The sequence below is a fragment of the Schistocerca piceifrons genome, chromosome 8 (genome assembly GCF_021461385.2).
Source record: "Schistocerca piceifrons isolate TAMUIC-IGC-003096 chromosome 8, iqSchPice1.1, whole genome shotgun sequence".
NCBI classification, from domain to species: domain Eukaryota; kingdom Metazoa; phylum Arthropoda; class Insecta; order Orthoptera; family Acrididae; genus Schistocerca; species Schistocerca piceifrons.
The window spans coordinates 498,025,498-498,047,310 of record NC_060145.1 but is presented as its reverse complement, the minus strand read 5'-3'; the positions used below and the strand labels follow the sequence as shown (position 1 = coordinate 498,047,310).

Genomic DNA, 21,813 nt, shown 5'->3' with positions numbered 1-21,813 from the left:
AGACACTAGCAGTGCGAGAGAAAAAGCTGACATCGACGACGGAAGTGAGCTGTGGCAATCTGCAAAAGTCACGGCATGCGACAGCTCGCTAACACAGCTTGCGCGATATGTGCTAACAGAAACAAACGAGAGGCGATCTCGCTCCTGTAAACCGGCGCCCAGCTCGACTACACGCAGCGCATACGTGCTGTCCCACCGGCTGGAGACGGAAGAGTGTGAGGCAGCTCTGGCGCCGCTGATCAACGAGCAGAGAGGGGCGGGAAGGGGAGGGGAAGCGGGAAACCCGCGAGCGGTGGGCGGGGTGGGGGGACGGCCCGTATATAGCAAGCCCGGCCCACCGCCGGCGACCAGACGTCACCGCAGCATCCGTGGTACCTCATCTGCCCCGCGCCTGCGCTCCGCCGCCCGCCGACAGAGACCGCCAGCAACGCAGCCGGTACCGCCACACTCGAACGCCCGCCCTCACCGTACACAAGCGCCGCCTGACGCACCATGTCCCGCATCGTCTTCTCGCTGCTGCTCGCCGCCGTCTTGGCCGCCGTCGCCGTCAGCGACGGCTCCGCCATGCCCGCGGACAACCACAGGTGGGTGCCTCCAGCGTGCGGCCTCCTACGACACATTCGTACCGATACCGCACAAGTTGTAGGGTAACCAGAGAAATAATTGTACGCGACTTGTGGCTTTTTAAAGATACTGTCAGCACCTCACGTGTCGTCTTCTGAGCTATTACTGCGCGACACAGCGTCTTTACAAGATGAGATTGACGGAGGAGATCGAAAAAGTTCAAAGAGGGCAGCTCGTTTTCTACTCTCGCAAAATAGGTGAGAAAGTGTCACGGATATGATAAGCCAAATGCGGTGACAATCAATCAAAACCAGGACGTTTTCCCTTGGGGTGAGACCTTTGTACTAAATTACAATCACCTGATTTCTCCCATGAATACCAAAGCATATTGTTGACTCCCACCTACATAAAAAAAAATTGAACGTCGTGATAAAGTAAGATCGAGCAGAGTTCGCACGGAGAGATTTAGGCGTTCATTTTTACGGTGCTCTGTTCGAGAGTGGAACAATGCAGAAATTGAAAGTGGTTCTGTGAAGCCTCCGCCACACGCTCAAGCGTGAATTGTAGAGAATGAATGTAGATCTAAATGTAGACTAGCGCAGCACACAATCTCGGCTTTCCTCGTTAGGAAATCGTGCTACTAATAACACGAGCTTAACAAATAAAAAAAAAAAGTAATCTGACCGGAGCAACTCGTGTGATTTCGCTGAACATTCCCTAAAACTTGCAACCGATTAACCAGTGCCATCCCCAGCTACTGTCAGCTACCAATTACTTTTCCTATATTTTGTAGCTAAGCCGGCCGCAGTGGCCATGCGGTTCTAGGGGCTTCAGTCTGGAACCACCTGACCGTTATGGTCGCAGGTTCGAATCCTGCCTCGGGCATGGATGTGTGTGATGTCCTTAGGTTAGTTAGGTTGAAGTAGTTCTAAGTTCTAAGGGACTGATGACCAAAGAAGTTAAGTCCCATAGTGCTCAGAGCCATTTGAACCATTTTTGTAGCCAATTTTTCACCTTATTCCCTCGTTGGGGTCGTCTGTTAGTAAATCTGCAAGACCAGCTTGGCAACTCGAAAAATACAATCCAACAGTGGCAGGTCTCGCTCGTGTGGCTTCGCTGTACAATTCCTCACAGTTGCTACGTATTTCTAATCGTCATCAGCAACAGTTGCTATAGGCTGCCTACTATTTTTCCGGCACTGCGTATTCAGTTTTCCTCCATTTCCTCATTTTGTATCTGAGGCCTGCTACAGGCGGCAATCCAGCTTCAGTGCTTCACATTTTGTTGTTTTCCCTAATTTTGCCTCCAGTGTTTTCCATTCCGTGTTTTTTTTTCCAGTCCTAGCTCCACTTTGAACCTAACTCTCCTCTTTTCCCTGCAATCCTTTCATCTCTAACTGCTTTATTCTAGAACGGTCACTGTGTGCAGTTTTCTCATTTTCAAGCTGTTCCTTCGTAAATCGTGCTTGACATCTTCAATACACTTACTTTTCTTCGTTGGCAATAAAGTATTTAAAGAGCTGTTTCGTTTATCAGTTGTCATCCACTCCACACAAATTATCAAGGAATATTAGCCGCCTACGTCTTATTATTTCTTTTATATTTTCTGTGTTGTGATTTAGTTCAATGTTACTTGTAAGTTTCCATTAGTTTACCTTTTCCAGAGGACACAGTATTTCTCTTGTGATTTTTCATTCCAATGATTCCAATGCATATAACTTACAATTCAGTACAAGGTGATTCAATACTGCCGTCGTCTGCAAGTCCAAATACCTTCTCCTCGGAGATATTAAATCCTTTGAAAAGCGACACACCATTAGCAGCCAGCATTACGAACTTATCCGTTCACTGGCGTCATTCGGGCACTAGCAAGCCGACTTTCTCTAGTACATCTCTGTGGTACCGTCTTGCTGCGGAAATAAAAGTTGTTCGGACTTCTGTGTTTTTACCAAAGTCATAACCTCAGAACAGATTTCCTTATTTGGAACAGATTTAAACAGAAGCGAAGTAGAAACGCCCTATGACGTTAGCACCAGGAGAGCTTTGTTGGTGACGTGTGAATCGCCCCATTTCTGACCTGGTCGGTGTTTCCGGCGTATTTCTCGTCCCATTCTTATCCCCACTACGCGGCAAACGCTTTGTGGGAGTAAATACAGCCCGCTGCTGCGCAACGCTTGTCCGAAAATAGGCCGCCTCCGATAGCATCCGCAGTCCACAGAAATTTCCATACGCCTCTGACGTGCCGACTTCTCTTTAGAAGTGACGTTTCGTCGTTTGACCTCACAAAACATTCCGCACTGCGTTATATTACTATCTGGTGCTCATCAGAGGCAGAACTATTTTTTACGGTCGTAGTTGCAGTGCTGTAAAGCGTCTTTGAAATTTATTGCATGGCCGCAAAATAAGGGGCAAACTCACAATTCCAGTTACACAATTTAACTGTATGTTTGTCTGGATCATAAATATTTTATTAGTGTCGCCACTTCTTTCAGCCACTGGCCGCCTTCAAACGGTAATTAGCAATCATCAGCCCCAACAGAGAATGACCAAGTGAAGCGACCACAGGCCAGCTTTACAAGACTGAAAACGGGCAGAGCATGAGAAAAATAGTATTGAATTCACAGTTGTTAAAGTTAATTGAGCAGTCCTGTACAGATGGTCTACAAATGCTCCCACTATACACATGATTCAAATTACTTTTACTAGCGACTGTGATGAGATACCTGGTACTGAATTTTCATCATTCCGTGCTGGAAATAGCTACTGCTAATTTGTTTGTATACATAACTCTCTTTCTCCACTTTTTCTTCTTTGTAGAGTTTTTTGCAAGATGGTCAGTGGCTGAAACGCATCAGGAAATTTACAAAATATTTTTGGTCCAGACATAGATGTCATTAAATTACATAAGTGAACGTCTTTCGAAAATATTAATTCTCTTCCACATGGGTGCCGACACACGTGATGCTCTAAACGTCTGCCAGATGGCGTAACGAAACTTGTGTGTGCTATAATCCCCCCCCCCCCCCCCTCGAGAGCCCTGTCAGATACCTCACTTTATAGTCAGTAATAAGTAAGAAACAGTCAACCTTTTGTTTTATTCCTTCTGTAATTCTATCCATTTTTTACTGTTTTTAGAGCCCGTCGAAAGACTGTTACTGCACTGCATCCACCAAAAGTAGACGTAGATAAAGGTAAACTGGGTGTGTTGGTCTCGATTAAACTGCCACATTGTTAGTCAGCTGAAGTGGTTGACGAAATCAGGCGAACGCTTGAACGATATTTAGCAGATACGCGCGGTTTCAAGTAGAAATCGACAGTATACAATCGCCGATCCAATCACCCTACGTACACAAACACACGCACACACACACACACAAACAAACACACACACACACACACACACACAAACACACAGAGAGAGAGAGACGGGGGACAGAGTCACACAGAACGCAACCAACTATTTGCAGTGGCAATACCGACAAATAAACGGGTGGCGTAATCTCCGGAAGCAGTCCCGTGTTGTGTTGGCGAATTTGTTGACGTAACGAGGTCGTACCCGCGGGTTCCGCCTGCCCCTTTCACAACGGCGACGTCATGCACACCAGTGTCTGACGTCACACCCACGAACTCACGGTGACTGCAGCAAAGTGGCTGCCGGCGCCCACCGCTCGCAGACCGAACTGTCGCGCTCGAGGACTCCACGACCCCGACACCTGCCGATCTCGATTGGGAAACTCGCCGCTCTTTATTTGGCACGCTGTCGGCCGCAGCTCTCAATGCAGAGTGATCCGTACGCCAGCAGCCATTGCATCACTCACTCGCAACATGTTTTATCGCGGCTCGCGTAAGCGGGCGCGTCGGTACGAGTTTAGCTTATCTCTTGCACAAGTGTCCTTCACGTAAGCATTTAAAATTAGTTTTTGTCAGTTTAATGTCAACGTCCGCTCTCCTTCATTCGCCACAATTGTCGGTCGCCCACATCGCGCCATCACGGCCGTATTCTACGGTCGGCACTTCTCTGGTTCTTGTCAGTAAACGGGCTTCAAATTTAACTGGAGCTCTTCGCTTCTGATGCAAAGTACAGTACCACTTAGCCATTGGTAAGACACTGCGTAGGACAGCAGTCTAAATACATGTCCATCGTGATTTAGGTTACTGTACATTTGTATCTCATTCAGTGCCATCCTTTCACCTCTCGATTTAAGTTTTCTTCCTAGATACCACCCCCGCCCCCCATCCTGGAATTATGATGAGATACAAGGCTGTGTGAATAACATTCCTTTGTCAAAGACTGGGATGATAGCAGCAGGCTACACAAACCATGAAGGAAACAGTCCGGTAATGGAGGGAAGTGTGTGCGCTTGTTAGAAGCGGAAGGGGAGGATAAAATTCTACAGGACGCGAAGAGTCCACTGCAGTAAGCATTCTGTTGCAGTGGTTATGAGGTCTACGTTTTATTTCAGTTTATTGGCTTTCGCTTCGTGCCCATTCAGCCATCTCAGTAATGGATAGACGATAGTGTACTGGAGACGATTATCCTGTTAGTCCCGACGATAGTAACAAAAGGACAACACTCATTCCTCGAGCAGAGAAAATTTCCGACCCGGCCGGAATCGAACTCAAGCCCCTTCGGTTAGGAATGCGACGCGCTGAACCCGGAGCTGCCGAGGCGGACATCGCGCGGTGTTGAAGGAGCTTTCACGGGGCAGACTGCCTCGGACAGATGACCACAACAACAACTGTGACGGCCCAGCTGGGTACTGACCTCTGCTTCCGGAGTGCCGAACGCTGCACTGCCGCACTCGGCTGATGCAAACAGCGGGCGGGTTGAGGCGGTGGCTGCTGTAGGGCGCCCAGCTCGCCCACCACGCACTCGGCCTCGCGCCCGGCCTGCCCAGTCAGCGGAGTCGCCGCTGAACCCGGGGACCCCTGATAGCGCCGGCCGGCTGTCCACACGTGGCGACTGACCTCATTCTCCAGAGGCGGCCAGTGCGTGACACCGGCCGGAGGCGACAATTCCGCCTCCCACCGTGCGCCGACTCCCCATCCGCTCACCGTGTAGTGGCTTCTCGAGCGCCATTTAGGGGGGGGGGGGGGGGGGGCATCTGCCGCTACGCTGTTCAGACCTGCTCGCCTAGCTGGCGAAAATTGATGACCAGTATTCTCCAGAGCTCGCAGTTCTCGTTCCCGAGTGCAATTGTCTTCACTAACGTTTCAATCGTCAGTGCTGGTTTCTTCCTTAGGAGGGCTACTGGCGCTCAATGGTAGCGATCGACCGCCTTGTAATCCTCATCCGACAGGTGTCACTGGATGCAGATGTGGAGAGTCACAGCACATTTGTCTCTCGGCCGTTATCAGCTCATCAATCGACCTCAAGAGGGCCGAGTGCACCCGCTTGTCAACAGCTCTCGGCAGATCCGGACCGGCACCCGTCCGAGTGCTGGCCTATCCGAATAGGTGATCAGTCGGAAACCGCTGGTTCCGCTGCAGCGAGGCTGTTGGCAGAGCTGCTGAAAACGCTTCGGCCGTGGGGCCCATATCGTAGGACCGTGACATTTTTTCGGCAGAGTTTGCTCACCTGAAATAACGAAACGCGCATTGTACTATCCAGCAACTGCGGATTTGGTGACTGACGCGAATAACTATGGTTCAAATGGTTCAAATGGCTCTGAGCACTATGGGACTTAACATCTATGGTCATCAGTCCCCTAGAACTTAGAACTACTTAAACCTAACTAACCTAAGGACATCACACAACACCCAGTCATCACGAGGCAGAGAAAATCCCTGACCCCGCCGGGAATCGAACCCGGGAACCCGGGCGTGGGAAGCGAGAACGCTACCGCACGACCACGAGTTGCGGACGAATAACTATGTAGGACATCTATAGAGGTGACGTTTTAGGCAATAAAAGGAGGATGGCATCCCGTCATTTTTAATTTGCTTGCTACAGTCCACTTGGACGTGTGTCTGCACTGTACACCAAACGCACGCAGCGTTTTGTAACAGCTCTTCAATGGGCTCACGTTAAAAGTTTGCACCATTTGACGGCAGCTGGCGCGCTAACCAGAAAATGAGGCAAAATGACGGACGGAGAGCTGCGGTCGTCAGGTGTTGCGCGTCTCCGCAGCCGTGTGTCCCCACGGTTCCGGCCCGCCTACGCGGAAGGCTGTTAATTAGATTGGGGGCCTCAGCACTCGCGCGGCGACGCAGTAGTTACGGCGATAGGCGCCCGTCATCAGGACTGCATCGGCCGCGCAATTAATCCGGAGAGCCCCGCCGGCCTGCAGGCTGCGCTCCAGCTCCCGGTGGCCCACTTCACTGCCGCTGTCCCTCGCTCGCGCCAAAGTCCGACCCCCCTCTGTCTTCTCACTGAGGGGTTAACACTTTGCAAGCGCCGTCTACGCTTTCTACGTCATATTGCATATTATCATCTTCTGAAAAGTTAATGTTACCACCATAAGCTATTAATCGTGAATAATTCTTTATTGACGACATTCACAAACCTTAGGCCTATTAATGTGCGTCGTACAATTGTGATAAACTTGTGTTGTCATGTGATATACAGAACATACGAGAGCAGTAGACAAGATTTTTACGTAAACTTCCTACATTAAAACAAGTCTAAACTTGCACAGACGACGAAACTAATGGTCAGTTGTTCATTAAAAGCCGATTATAATAGTAACACGAATTTCTCTAAATATATTACAGCTGTGGAACATGTTTTCTTTTGGAATCACGAAACAACTTCAGTTTCGGATCTCTTGGTTCCTTCCCATTTTTCCAGCACTTCCTTGGTCTTCTCCCACGTCCTCCTTTTTTTCCTTGTATACATGTTCCTACTCATTTTTTTTTTTATTTTTCACGCCTAATCGTCATCTAAACTTCCTGTCTTATACGTAAGAAAAATTGATCTCTGTTATTTCCAGTTCTCCCATGTTGTTTCTTCTTAGTTTTTTTAGGAGTTATTGAAGCTATGCTACTGTTGACTTTTTTTGCAGAAATACAGCATTAATTATTTCGGTAGAAGTGTCCCAAGAAGGTTAACCTTAGCTTTGCCACCACTTCCAATATATTTCTTTGTACTTCGGCAGTTGTTCTCATTACTTGTCAATTTCCAGCTATGTGTAGCTGTCGACTGAATGAGATGGGTTGCGCCCCGCTAATGGCGTGCTACAGCACTGAGGTCTCCATATATCAATGTCTATAGGGGCGGCAGACATGTACCCGCACACAAACAAATCTTTATTTTATCCAGGTGGTAGTTAAAATATCATGATTGTAGGTTGCACATGGAAGAGGATTAAGTAGTGTCAAGCGAGGTTCAAACGTCATTAATGGAAGAAAAATTAATAGCAACGAAAACACGGAAATTCCTGGAAACCACTAGAAGATAAAGTGTGTATGATTTAAAGCAACTTGAGAGAAATTATCGACACAAATAGTAAACGACGTAAAACAAAATTTTGCGGGTGAAAGTGGAAACGATATGTTAGTTACATACATGTGTGCGACTACATGCTCTACCATAAAGCACAACTCTCTTAGATTCCTAGACAAGGGGTTGAGCAAATACGGATCCAACCCTCACGACTCAGCCAGCCTGTGCGTTGTTCTCACGTGACTTTTCGTGCTATTTTAGACAAATACTGAGCTGCTCCCCTAACTCGGCGCTATAAAAGAGACGTCGTAGTGTGGTGTCGTATGTCATCATCATTCATTTGTGAAAGAGCTTTCTTTTAATCGGTTATGTTATTTGCGCAGTGAATAAAGAACGGAACTGAAATTCTGTTAACATAATTAAGCTTTAGAAACATATTCCTGTTCCTCAATACAGAATTTACGTACCTATGCCGTTTTGTCTCGCTTGTTAGTGTTACCTCTAAATATTCATACGGTGTCACGTGGTCAGGAATTCAAGTATCTTTTGTGCGTTTAAGGCGACGAGGAGGGACGCACTCTCTTTTGAGGAGGACTGTCTCAGTGCGATGAGTTAACCGCGGAACTCAGTGACTGGAGAATACAGTGGAATTTGCACAGCGGCTTTCTGCGGAGACGGGGTACTGAGGGAAATGCAAGGAGTCGAGCCCTCCTGCCGCGGCCCCCACACCGCCACAGCCTCCGCCTTCGTTACACGGATGGGAAAATTCCCGCCGACGACAAGGCTGCGGAGATAAGACATGCGCGCTCCTCGCTGTCCTTCCATGATTTTCCATTATATTACCGTACGTAAGGAGACTTGCTGAGGAAATGAATAAACTGCGCGCCGTCTCCTATCTTTTCTGTTGACTCAACCCCTCTGCGGCCGCCAGAAAATTGCGGGGGTATCTGGAATGTGCGGTATAATGCGGAGGACACGGTAGCAGAGCGCGTGCACGTAGTGGGAGCGAGTGTTTAATCGTGGGCAGCGACTTGCGCACATCGGGGCTGAGAGATGCAAATTCAGGCGAAATGAAACGAGAGTAACTTTTTTTTATCATTTCCGTTTACTATGGTACCGAGATAGGGATCTAACCCCGCGTCGACAGTATAAGCTCGGATTGTGAATGGCGGATGGGGAAGGAAGTCAGCCGCGTCTTCTTTGTGGGAACGATCCCAGAACCGGCCTTAAGTGATTTAAGAAAATCACAGAAAACCGAAATCTGGCTGACAGGGCTCCAGCTTCTCCAGAACCAGTCCCGTGCCTCCACACTGTGACCCTTGTTCGATTACTGTGTAAGTCTTCCAGCCGGACGTAAAAACTGTTGCTACAAGTATTGAGTTAATTAAAGGAATAAAAAAATATCACAAGGGGATAGTCTACACCGGTGTTGTAAACGCTGAAAGTCTCTTAAATTAGAACGAGATATCCTTAAAAAGCATGTGTAGACTGGAACTTGACTTGCAAACTTTCCCTTGTGAAAAGATGTGCTAAGTAGGAAGATCAGCACTCCCAGAATAGATGGAGTTCCGCTCCGGCATCTGTTGTCACGTGACGAAAGCTTGACATCCCCCTCTACTTTTTGTGCCAATTTTCATTGCTAATCACAGCAAGCGTCAGAACGCTACACACATTTTCTTATTGCATCATAGAATACCTTCATAAGAGTACATAGTTTCAATTTACGTGCTATCAATTATTACAAACCTTACTAACTCATCCATATCTGCGTACTCTGAACAGCACTCTGGAGTGTGTAGCAGAGGGTACTTCCGTCCCCAGCTCGTGGTCGTGCGGTAGCGTTCTCGCTTCCCGCGCCCGGGTTCCCGGGTTCGATTCCCGGCGGGGTCAGGGATTTTCTCTGCCTCGTGATGACTGGGTGTTGTGTGATGTCCTTAGGTTAGTTAGGTTTAAGTAGTTCTAATTTCTAGGGGACTGATGACCATAGATGGTAAGTCCCATAGTGCTCAGAGCCATTTGAACCATTTTAGAGGGTACTTCCCATTGCACCTGCATATTAGGCTTTCCTTCGGCTCCATTCGCGTATGGAAGGCAACATAAACGGCTGTTTGAATGCCTCTCTATGCACTGAAGTTACTCTAAACTTGACTTCGCAGTCCATGCGGGAGCGATAGGCAATGATCCGTACTCTATTCCTAAATTCCTCAGTTAAGACTGGTTTGTGAAACTTTGTAACTAGGCTTTCGCGAGATAGATGCCATTTGTATTCACTACTAGTACTGCCCTTCTCTGTATACGTTCAGTGATCCCTATTAGTTCTACTTCATACTGGCCTCACACACTTTAGGAATATTCTGGGATGGGTCACACGAATGTATTGTAAGCAATCACCTTTGCAGCTTCACTACATTTTTCTGGTATACTGCCGACGAACCGACGTTACCGCCTACTTTACCCACAACTGAGTCTATGTTTATTTTCATATCCTTACAAATTGTTACACCCAAGTATTTGTGTAAGTTGATGGATTCCAGCTGCAACTCATTATTATTGGAATAATATGATCCTTCGTTTTTCGTTTTGTCTACACACTTTTCCATTCCTGAAAATTTAAAGCGAGTTACCGGTCTTTGTACCACGTTGAAATCTTATGAACATGTGACGATATTCACGTAACGTTTTACAGTTTCTATCGCACACATAACTGCATCTTCTGCATAATGACTGAGCTCAGAGTCAGTATTGTGTGATCGACAGCAAGGGTCTCTGCGGCACGCCTGAAGTTACATCTACATTTGTCAGAGACAACGTCTCCAAGACAGCACACTGCCTTCTCACGAGCAAGAAATCATCACATCAGTCGGAAATTTCGTCTGATACTTCATACCGTAGTGACTCTCCTGTGGAACATTTCGGTATATATAAGGGCGGGGACGGCTCTAGGTACTTTCAGTATTAATCTACCGTATCTTCCGAACCCTTGTGGGAGTCGGAGAATGCTACGAGTAGTGAAGCTACGAGGTGTGTGACAGGTTGGGAGCTCGGGTTGGCTGTGAAGTGTGTACGGGTGGCCGAGGCGGTTAAGGCAACCGTTCTGGAGAAGCGCAGCATCCGGGCTCGAGTCGCGGTGCGGCACACATTTTCTGTCTCCACCACAGATTTATTTAAATGCCGTCAGACAGCCAAGTTCTGTTTCTCTTAATACTGATTAATACGTGTTGGTACGCTACGGAGCAAACTGCGGAAACTCGTACCGTTCATTAAGTAATTGTGCAGAGCCTCGACTGGGAACGTACGGCGGATACAGCGAGAAGTGCGACCTGTTGCACGGCAGTGACGCGTGGGCTCGCCGGAGGGACTTTGCACCTTGCGAGGGACAAAACCTGGCTGCTGAGGTCGAACGAAGCCGCGAGCCGCGCTTCTACCAGAGGTCCCGCCGTCACTACTGCCAGGGCGGCGCCTTTGGCGGGCTATCGCGCAGACGGCACGGGTCGCGAACCCGACGACGACGAGGCCGCGCTGTGCGAAACGCAGCCGGTCGTCGCGTCTGCCCCACAACGCCACATCAAAGGCGCTCGCGCATGATGCAAGCGTTCCTCCAAGGGCCAGACGTTTCCTTCCACGCCTGTGTGTCACTCAGCAGTAACATGTTTCACTCTCTGACGAATTAGAAGGAAAAGGGGGAAAAAAGCGAGAGCTCAAGTTACCTACTTTCGGCCGAACCCTTGGCCTATAGTTCTCTAAAGTGCTTTCACGAGGGAGGTGGCTAACGCGGTGTAAAGGAGGGACGGGGAATCGTCTGCCAGACTTAGGTTTACCTTTAAAGTAACCTTATCGATTACGGATATTTCCGCCTTCAGTGTCTGACTACTATGCAGAGGACCTTGGCTCGATTCCTGGCTCTGCAGGGGCTTCATCGTTGGTGGGAGGACTGGAAATGGATGCAGTCAGCCTCGTGAAGTGAAATAAAGAGCTACTACACTGAGAAACACCGACTCCCAAGTTCTGGGAAGAGCGGTATGTTGAGTCGATGCCGCTTCGTATTTGAATGCCGCAATATGGTAAAGGATGACACAGCGGTCGGTCGGTGGTAAATGGCCTGATAAAGCCAACATAGGGAGCTTCAGCCTTATTACGAACGTTCTAGAACCCGTGTTGGCTGTGCATTTGATACAAATACGGAAAATTACGACTCGTCTCTCTCTAAAATATATTTTATTCCCATAAACCAGTCTTTCAATCTTTTTCGCTCATCTTCAGACGCGGCGTTCATAAATTAGATCCTTATTTCCGTAGTGTGATGCTAGGCTCAGACCGGCAAAACACAGGTAGCACTTTAACGTGCAACCGCGAGTGATAGTGATATGTCCAAGCTGTCTTGGGAAAAAAATTCTTCATTTACTGCGGCTGTGCCGTTAGTGTTTCCCTGCCAGCTCATTCTAATTGCTTATAGGCCATAGATTGACCACTTTTCACTATAAATAGAAATACGGATAGCCACCAACTGTTTCCGGGTGAAAATGGAGCCAGAATGCGTACTTATATCCGTTTTGTGGCGATTATTCGCTTATCTGAAAGGTACTCGTCGGTAGCGTAACGGAACGGCGGAGGCAGTAACGAAGTGATGATAAACGTGTCTGCGATTACGATGCGGAGACGCAGTCTCCCCTTCCAGGTGACCAGTGACCTACACATCGTCATTTCGTCCTGATCTGTGCTACATGTGGAGCAGGTACTTACTAAAGAGCGGCGGAATTACATATCAGAAAGATGGCCAGCAAAATACTAGGGGTAACGGACTGATACGAGAAAAAATATAAACAATGAGGCAGCTCTTTGACCTCGTTCGGCACTCGCTCGACGTCATTCAGAGAGGGCAACTCGTTCCTGGGATGGATTGTTTGCATCCGAGCACAAAAAAGGGTAGACGCGTGATAAGAATACTCACTGCGGCGGCTGCTATCTCGGCTTCGCGCCGTGCTGTGAATGAGCCGACACTCACGCGCGGGGCCGTATCTGTTTACATACAGGGCCGACTTTTTGTTCCTTTTTGGCTGTGCTCTTGGCGCGTGTCCAGTTCGCTTGCGGCAAGACTCATTTCTCGATCTTCTTTCCGCTCCACACTTCTACGCATCGACGGGGCGATGTCTGAGTTTGGCGTCAAGACGACGTTACGTAACCTGCCGATAGAAGCGGCGACCGCGTTTTTCCGTTTGGCATCTTTTCCATCTCAGGACGTCTCCAGCTTCTTCACTCTGATGGCCACAGTCATATGTGTCGCCACGTCACGATAACATCTCTCTCTCTCTTCGTTGCTCAATGAGTCACTGCATACGCCGGGCTTCTCTTCGTTCCTACCCCTTCCTGTCACGTTCCTCATTCACCCCCTTCTTCCACCCATTCCCTCACATACAAACAGAATACATTAAAATTTATAGGCATACATGCCGGTAACATAGGCAGAATAAGTGGATGGCTACGCAACGTTGAAAACAGGACGCACCTCGAGTCAGCGCCTGTTTAGCAGGTGACCCACAATGCATATCCGTTATGCATGTAGCCGTCCTCCAAACTCGTCGGCGATTCCTTGCGTTATGATATAGTGAATTGTATATTCCGCTAACATAGCGAAACAGGTTCGCGTCTTCTATGCGATTCTAATTGCAGTATTATTTTGTTTACAGGGTAAAGCGCATGTCGGACCACCGCGTCGCAGAACTCCAGACTCTGCTGTCGATGGGCAAAATGGGCGGCAAAGTCGTCACCCACAAAGTTGGATACGGCCAAGTGGACCCAATGAAAGTGTGAGTATAAATCATGTCTCTATGTAGTCTTATAGCGTAATAACGAAAGAGGCAACAGCGGACAGAGTCTCCTCTCTCACTTCATCGCCTGCGTCGATAACTTGTGACAATATGGTTTATGCGCAGAAAGCTGAGCTATAGAGCTTCTTGATGTGTTGTTTATTTAATTATAGATTACCCCGTCATTTGAAACCGGTTGCAGAATCTAGAAAAGGCTTGTCGAGAAGCAATTGTGCGTATGGCAGAAATTACTTACTGTATCGAACAAGAAGGGCCGTATCACTAGTTGCGAAAGTATGTGGCAGTGATTACGATTGATTTCAATCAGCGCGTTTTCTTACAGCTACTGAAGGGCTTTTAAAATTGAACATTGTCGCACAGCTAGCAGAAAAGGCAAAATGTTTTGGGAAACTGTGTCTGTGACTTATCTCTTAACATTACGGTATCACTTGTTAGGAAACTGCTAACAAATTGGTTTACTAAAAGCACGATAAAGTCAATGGTTACAACATAAAAATTATACATCTAATGTGTGTGGGGTACGATTTTTCACTTCCTGATTTTTATTTCGCTCTGTAACGCAGCACAGCAAGGCAAGTGTATTGCTCTTTGTCTCACCGTGTCGTAACAATTCTCGAGCGTTAAAAAATTACTGGGCGGATAAATTACTAACTACAAATGCACTAAAAATAAGAGGTGACCAAAGGAGTTTGCACGTGCGTATAAGAGGAAGATATAGATTTATGGTCCAGGGAGAGTTATTATGGCGCTATGTAGATACAAGGCGGATTTCAGAAGATGTTAGGTAAGAAAGTTGGTTTAAAAAGAAATCATGAGCACAAATTAGAAAAAAGAGTGATTGTAATGAAACTTTGACTAAATGGCGATGGATACAGTAGAATAACTTCGCTGTTTGTCTCGAAAACTGACTTCTCATCTTCCCAATAGCGTTCCACAAAAGTTATGTCGACTCTATTCTAAATAATCCCCGAGCAGCCGTAGCATCTACCTGGCACGTACCAGTTACACATATGTCAGCAGCCTCTAAATTCCACAAAGAAAGGTTTCTTTCCAGTTATATAGAAACAGTAGCTTGATTTTGTCTAAATCTTCAATTGACACATACTATTGTTAGAGGGAACGACAAATAAAATACTGACAGACGAATTTCAAGTACTCGAGCATTGTGAAAACTGTTCGTATGAGCGAACCAGTTGAAATAATAATTTTGTTGTTGCTAACAACTCGAGCTCGGTTTGGAAAACACCAGTGTGTGGTGATCTCACTTCGTATCGGTTCTCAACCGTAGAGCTAGATATTTCCAGAACGAGTTTCGGCTGGATGTTTGATCGGTGAGACTGATCAGAACTGGTCAGCCGTTTCTCTAGTTGAAGGGTGGTGGAAAACCTCCGCAACTGAAACAGACATTCGCCCTGTAGGCACTGATATTAAACCTGTCACGCGTATGCCAGTTACACGCGTATTATACAGGCAAACTGCCGTCTCCAGAGTGAAACACAAAATTTTCTCTGCGGCGAACAGCGGCTGATTGACGAGGGGTGGGAAAGGATGCAGGGGTGGCACGGCAGGGGTGGCACGACAGGGGTGGCACGTAATTTCGTTTCTGCGGACTGGTTGGCGGTCGCCGCTTCGACAATTGGTCCGCCGGCTCCCCGCCCCTCCCACCTCCTTTCCATGCTGTCGTCCACGAACGTCCTAATTCTTCCGCGACAATCCGTTTATCGGAGCACAGCCACCCCGAATGTCAAACGGGCGCCCCCGCCGCCTGCTGTCTGCGAGCCCGCAGAATGGAAATTAGCCGACGTGCCGTGGCGTCGCGTCGGCTGGTTCTACCCCGACCGCCGCGAATCACATTTAGCGGTCCGCAGTGGACGACGAGCCGTCACTCCGACCCCCACCTTCCTTTTCTCAGTTGCCATTGCAAATGAATCGGTTTAACATGTGATCCTGTACTACTTCCTAACTGCGATAGATTCACCGCGAAAGAATGACACACCGTTGGATTTGCTGATACATACGAGCACAGATCCGTTTGACTGACGCCGGAGTCAACATGCATGCGGCACCGACATGCGAAATGTTCGCGTCTGTAATTGGCATCCAGCAGAAGTTCCGCAAATTACGTGCTGCCGATCAAGCAGTGTGCGATTTGGAGGCTCCACACTTTCGTCTTAAGTATTTTCAATTCTTAATCACTCTGAATATATGATCGGTTCATTTACGAATACATGGTCGATTCATTCACATCTGGCAACGTTTGTTAATGTAAAAAATGCCGATGCACCGTGGTTTAGAGTACACCTCAGACTGTAGGTTCCCTTGTAACTGCCTGGTTAAGTAAGTTCAGACTTCAACGTACTACATCTTATATGGATCGTGGCTAGTAAGGTACGGTCGTGTTCAGACAACTTTTGGGTTGATGGCTGATTTAACTACAAAACATCGAGGGGTTAGGGCTCGAAAATTATACATTTTGGTTTCTTTCCATTTAAAACGAAACAGTATCTCGATTTTGGACAGTTACTGGACATGTATTCGTGTCACGCTTTGTACTGCTGCAGAGAACAACTAATAAACACGCAACATACGTATTTCAGGTACTCGTGTATTGTGGCAAGTAGTTCGTATATACGAGCCGGTTGAAATAGCAATTTTGTTGCTGCTGATGATTGGAAAACGTGGCACAAACATTTCGAGAACAGCCTAGTAGGATCAAAGAAAAGTAACAAAACTGTAATGTTCTATAGGTCCTCATAGCGTGGTGATGGAAGCTTACGAGTGAAGACAATAATTTATCGGGGCGATATAAAAGTCTGAGGTTTCAAGGTCCGCTGAGCAGTTACGACTCGTGGCCGTCATCTTGTGGCAAGACGCCCAGTTAGTGACTGATTTCCTTTTGTTGCGGCCATTTGAGAGTGCAGCGTCCTCGTCATAAAAGCGTTTCAGAGGAAGTAAGCGGCTATTCGCCGGAGAATTGTTGGGTTGAATCTTATCGAGATGTTGCAACTTCTCGGCAAATTCGAGCGACTTTATGTGAATTTAAGTAGCCAGTGGAGCCAGTAGGATAATAATTTGTTGCAATAGTTAGGCAGCAGTTCCACCGAGTGTGTGAACTACACTGTCTCCTTGCTCAGTTAATAGATCTAGTAGTGTAAAGCACCCGAGAGATAGTTATAAATTGCCGTAAACGTAGTTATAAGTGCAAGAAGCAGTTTTATGAGTAAAGCCAGAGAAATTAGTTACCCGTCTATACATCACTTCTGCAACAACCACTCACATAAAATAAGGATAAGAATATTCTCGTCAACGGCCACTCCTTCATCAGTTAGTAAACTGAACAGTATGAAATCCGAATACGAACCTGCAAACTTTTGTTCAGTCTAGGACAGTTTCGTCAGCTACGTCTTCACAGCCAGAAATTCGTATGCTAAAGGAAAATATTCTTTCTGGTTATAGCAGAATACTCAGGACTTTTTCTTTCTTCTCTCAGAACTATACAATGGATAATCGATAAACCAGATAATCAACACCCCAATAACCAGAAGCCTGCTATAGTTAGCTTTCCTAAATTACAAACACAGATGGAATATTTTACTTACGATCTGTTGAACAGTTGCAAAAGAGGTTAGTTACTACTTCATGCAATGCATAGGGGAACACATTTTTATTCTGAAATTGCTTTTACGTTACAACCTGATAGTTTTTCGGCCTGCTGTACCAGAAGCAGAAATTCATGTACATGAAGTGCATACAACAACTCTACATAGCGGTTGATATATTTCGTACGGGCTATATAACTGCAATACACAAATTCACTTAATTATACAAAAAATTTAATTATAAAAGCCGCGTTCAAGTGTGCATCTCGTAATTGTAATAATCAAGTATGTCGCAAGTTATAGCAAAACAGAATATTGTAAGATTTTGATTAATTATTTCAGTTGTGAAATAACACAGATAAATCTGTCTTTTTTTAATATATCGTATGTATAATCAAGTGACACTGTGAATAATTTTTGTATACTTGAGATGATATGTACGGTTATGTGTACTTGATGCGAAGGATGATCATCAGTATGTAATGCAACATATTTTTTCTGAAATCAATTTGGTTTTATTCAGGACGGCGATACACCAGATCATTCCCCACTCTTTTGCCTACAACATAATCTCCGTTCAACGCGGCGGCATTACGACTTACGCCTTACTAGCAATACCTTTATGCCCGATCCTGCTGGGCGACGTCGTGGCCGAAGTGTTACTGCATCAGTAACGCCTCCAGCACCCACGTACTGCTGCCCGCCGGGTGCATCCTTCGTTGTGCCAAACAGATCTTCTGCTAGGCGCTTCGGAACCCAGCAGGCACACACCTTCGAGTACCCCAACCAGTGCACGAGAATGTCGGCACTGCCGACAGAGATGTCCATCTGAGCAGCGAGATGTTTAATTGCGGCCCGTCAGTTACCCTCAGATGAGAGTATACGCACAGTCCCAGCTGTGTGCAGCCGACTGTCACGCAGGAGATGGGACACGTTTACGGCACCTCATTGCGAACATGACAGACACCTCGCCCAACGACTCGCTGTGCTTTTGTTCACTATCAGGTCTCCGTAGACATTCTGCAAGCGGCTATGAATATCTGCTAAGACCTGGTTTTCCCACAGAATACGGTTCTAGGCGCTACAGTCTGGAACCGTGCGACCACTACGGTCGCAGGTTCGAATCCTGCCTCGGGCATAGATGTGTGTGATGTCCTTAGGTTTAAGTAGTTCTAAGTTCTAGGGGACTGATGACCTCAGAAGTTAAGTCCCATAGTGCTCAGAGCCATTTGAGCCATTTTGAACCACCAGAATAAACTGAATTATAGCTCCCTGTTTGGAACGCACTATCACTACAGACGCAGTTTTGGAGGTTACATGTAGTGTTGCCACCTATCGGAACTTCATGAGACTATAAAGGCGGAAGCAGGAATATGACCAACAATGAATTCCATACTTTTTCAATCGAGATTGGCCGATAAAAATATGTGTTGCATTATTTATTAAACGGCTCTGGTATATTCGTTGTTCTCCCACCGTATAGATGGCCTGATAAGGAACGAAATCTAATCTCAAAATGAAAACTAATCAGTTCCTAGCACATCAAATATCGCAGAAGGAAGGAGCTTTGCTGCCATTAGCAATGCTCTGGCGTAGGAGTCAGCATTATCGACGACCACAGAAACTCCGTAACTGACAGCTGTCTCTCCTATCGTTGCAGGGGACGCCGCCGCCGTTCTGATCCACGCATGCTGTCGCGCCTGCAGCAGCTGCTGCTCAGCGCAGCTGCGGGCGACTCCCACGAGCAGCTTCCGGAGCAGGAGGAGGAGCAGCAGCACCTGCAGCTGCAGCTGGACCCCACCGAGGAGGACGAGCGGCAGGTGCTGCTGCAGCTGCTGGAGGGACAGCGGCAGGCGCAGTCGCCGCAGCAGCAGCAGGAGCAGCAGCAGCCGCGGCTGGCGTGGTGGCCCAGGACGCTCACACCACAGGTGCGTGCTCACCTCACTGTTTATCAACTGACAAGGGGCCTTATGGACCGCCACTCATACTTGTAGTAATTTAGTTTCATCGCCTGAATTTTCATACACTAGTACTACGCAATTCTTAAACAAACTCCAGAGAGGTTTTGAGATTTGAGAGAACTATCAAGCAGAAAGCATTTGGATCATTTTCTTAGAGATGCCAGTAGCTCTAGTGATGTAACCAACAAGATCACTTCAGGAAAGTCTTATAATGGTTTATTGTGTTGTGATTCAACACGTTTAAGCCACATTCTGCCTTGTTTGGTTCAAATGGCTCTGAGCACTATGGGACTTAACATCTATGGTCATCAGTCCCCTAGAACTTAGAACTACTTAAATCTAACTAACCTAAGGACATCACACAACGTCCAGTCTTCACGAGGCAGAGAAAATGCCTTCTATGCTTCAGTGACTAATGTCAGGCTCATTGGTCCAGAAATAAATAGGCATCAATGTCAATGAACAACTTCACCCCATTCTAGTTTGACGTGCCCCAATGATCAGCTCTTCACATCAAAATGTTTTATAACAGTGAAATTACTTTTTTCCAATTTCTGTCCCACAACTTCTAGCTGTTCATGTGGGGCAAACTCAATCAAAATAATCGTCATATCCGATCCTTTAGCTGAGTGATCAGTGCGTCTGACTGTCATGCAGTGAGCCCGGGTTCTATTCCTGGCCGTGGATTGTATCATTTCATCATCATAGACATGCAAGTCTCCCAGCGTGGCGTCAGTTTAGAAGAGTTACGGCCGAACTTCCCCAGATGGGAACTTCCAGCCGTCAGTGCCACACGATTATTTCATTTTTCTTCACATTCCATTGGAAGTTCAAAACATTGTGAGACACATGCTATCAATACTTGTTTTCCGTTCTTTCATCGAAATTTATTGGTCTGACAAACTCCCCTTGTACAGATAGTCGTTAACTAGTATCAAAAGTGTATAGATTAAAGTAAACAGCCAGTGGATCTGTCTAACAAGGTTTAGAGCCTGTACACTTAACTTTCGAGGACGTCGTTCTAGCTACTCAACCAGTTAAGACCTACGATGTGAGTATACACATCTCTGTGGTTGCTAACTCCATGCACACTCCATCTCTACTCTGCAGATCCATTCGCTTTGAGAGGGAGGCTAGTTTAGAGAGTCTAGTGTGGAAGTTGTGGTAGTACTTTATGTTGGTGTTTGCCTCCGAGTTGTTGCTGACAGAGATGTGAACAGTTACCTCCTTGTTGCAGCTGTAAGCGAGCGCTCCACACCATCGCCAGCCGAGCCGACCGGGCAGCTACAACAAGTGGCAGCTGGCTGCTGACCCAACCCGCTCAGCCCTACCGCCCTGCAGCCCTACCGAGCATCCAGTAGTTGCTAGTTCAGCGGTCATTTAATAATTTATTGTTCCAGTTAGAATTCATAGAAATTGCTGTACATAATTACAATGTAGTCTGTCTGATGTCAATCATCTCATCTTTAATTTATTTATTTATTTAATAATTTATTTCGTGTATGTTAATTCATTTAGCCGTATCTCTGGACAATATTCATATTCCAATTCTATGTTTCATCTAGAAGGCTGTCTGTCCTGTCATGTCTCTCTCCTTCCACATTCGAGGTTCCCTTCTGTTTTGTACGTCCTCTTGACTTACAGAATTACACTCGTCGATTAGCCCTGACATTCCATTGTTAATTACTTTGTCAAACTGCTCTCACATTTCCAAAAATCCCTCTGTATCTTCTTGAGAGAGAAGTCTTGTAGTTGCTTCTCCAATAACTTCCTTTTCCTAAAATGAATTGTGCCCCTCAGCACACCCTAAAAATATTATCCCAGTCTCCAGACTGATCCCTCCCATGTTTACGACGCCTTGCTACAGCAAAAACTCTAAAATGTTGGTCTGCATACAATATTTCTACTTATGCGCTTCATTTTCTTGTTTTTCACTAGTAGATTTGTTTCTACTTAAACTTTTTGTCAATTCCTGCTTGAGAAATTATAAATGTGCTTTTGATGCAAAGATATTTACACAGCTATCTTTTGCCCTGAAATGTGAAACATAAAGCATGAAGATACCAGAAAGTATTATTATTTTTGTTAAGTTTTGTATTTTAACTTCACATGTACCCTTATAGAACTTGTAAGTCAACGTTGCTGGCTGTGTTTTATTTATTTTGACTGTTTCAAAGTTCCTATTTATAGTACTTATAAATTGTTTGCATAAACGTTAGTCTGTTTTTATTTTGTGAATACCGTCTGAAGTTTAATTTATTTTTAAATATTTATAAATGTATTAATTTATTTTGTCACAACATCGGAATGTTTTGTAGGTTATTGTGAGTGTGAGTCTTCGTTCAAAATCTGTTGACTATGAGAAAATATATCTAAATTTGAAAATCAAATTTCTATTCGCCTTATTTTTCATTTCCACCTGTTCCACTCAATACATTAACTAATAATAACTGATAACATTAAATAATGGACATACAAGGT

General features: G+C 46.2%; 1 protein-coding gene across 1 annotated transcript; it reads left to right on the top strand.

The window, feature by feature from the left end:
* The first annotated feature begins 365 nt into the window (after positions 1-365).
* On the top strand, positions 366-21,640 carry LOC124711520. Its single transcript, XM_047241642.1, has 4 exons — positions 366-584; positions 13,632-13,751; positions 19,032-19,299; positions 20,570-21,640. Exons 1-4 carry the CDS (start codon positions 493-495, stop codon positions 20,573-20,575), a joined length of 486 nt encoding a protein of 161 aa, XP_047097598.1. The 5' UTR covers positions 366-492; the 3' UTR covers positions 20,576-21,640.
* Positions 21,641-21,813: the final 173 nt, after the last annotated feature.

Excerpts from the sequence above, each read along its gene's own strand:
- LOC124711520 (XM_047241642.1), top strand. The coding sequence starts at position 493 with ATGTCCCGCATCGTCTTCTCGCTGCTGCTCGCCGCCGTCTTGGCCGCC. Across the intron at positions 585-13,631 it reads ATGCCCGCGGACAACCACAG|GGTAAAGCGCATGTCGGACC; the intron begins GTGGGTGCCTCC and ends TTTTGTTTACAG. Across the intron at positions 13,752-19,031 it reads CAAGTGGACCCAATGAAAGT|GGGACGCCGCCGCCGTTCTG; the intron begins GTGAGTATAAAT and ends CTATCGTTGCAG.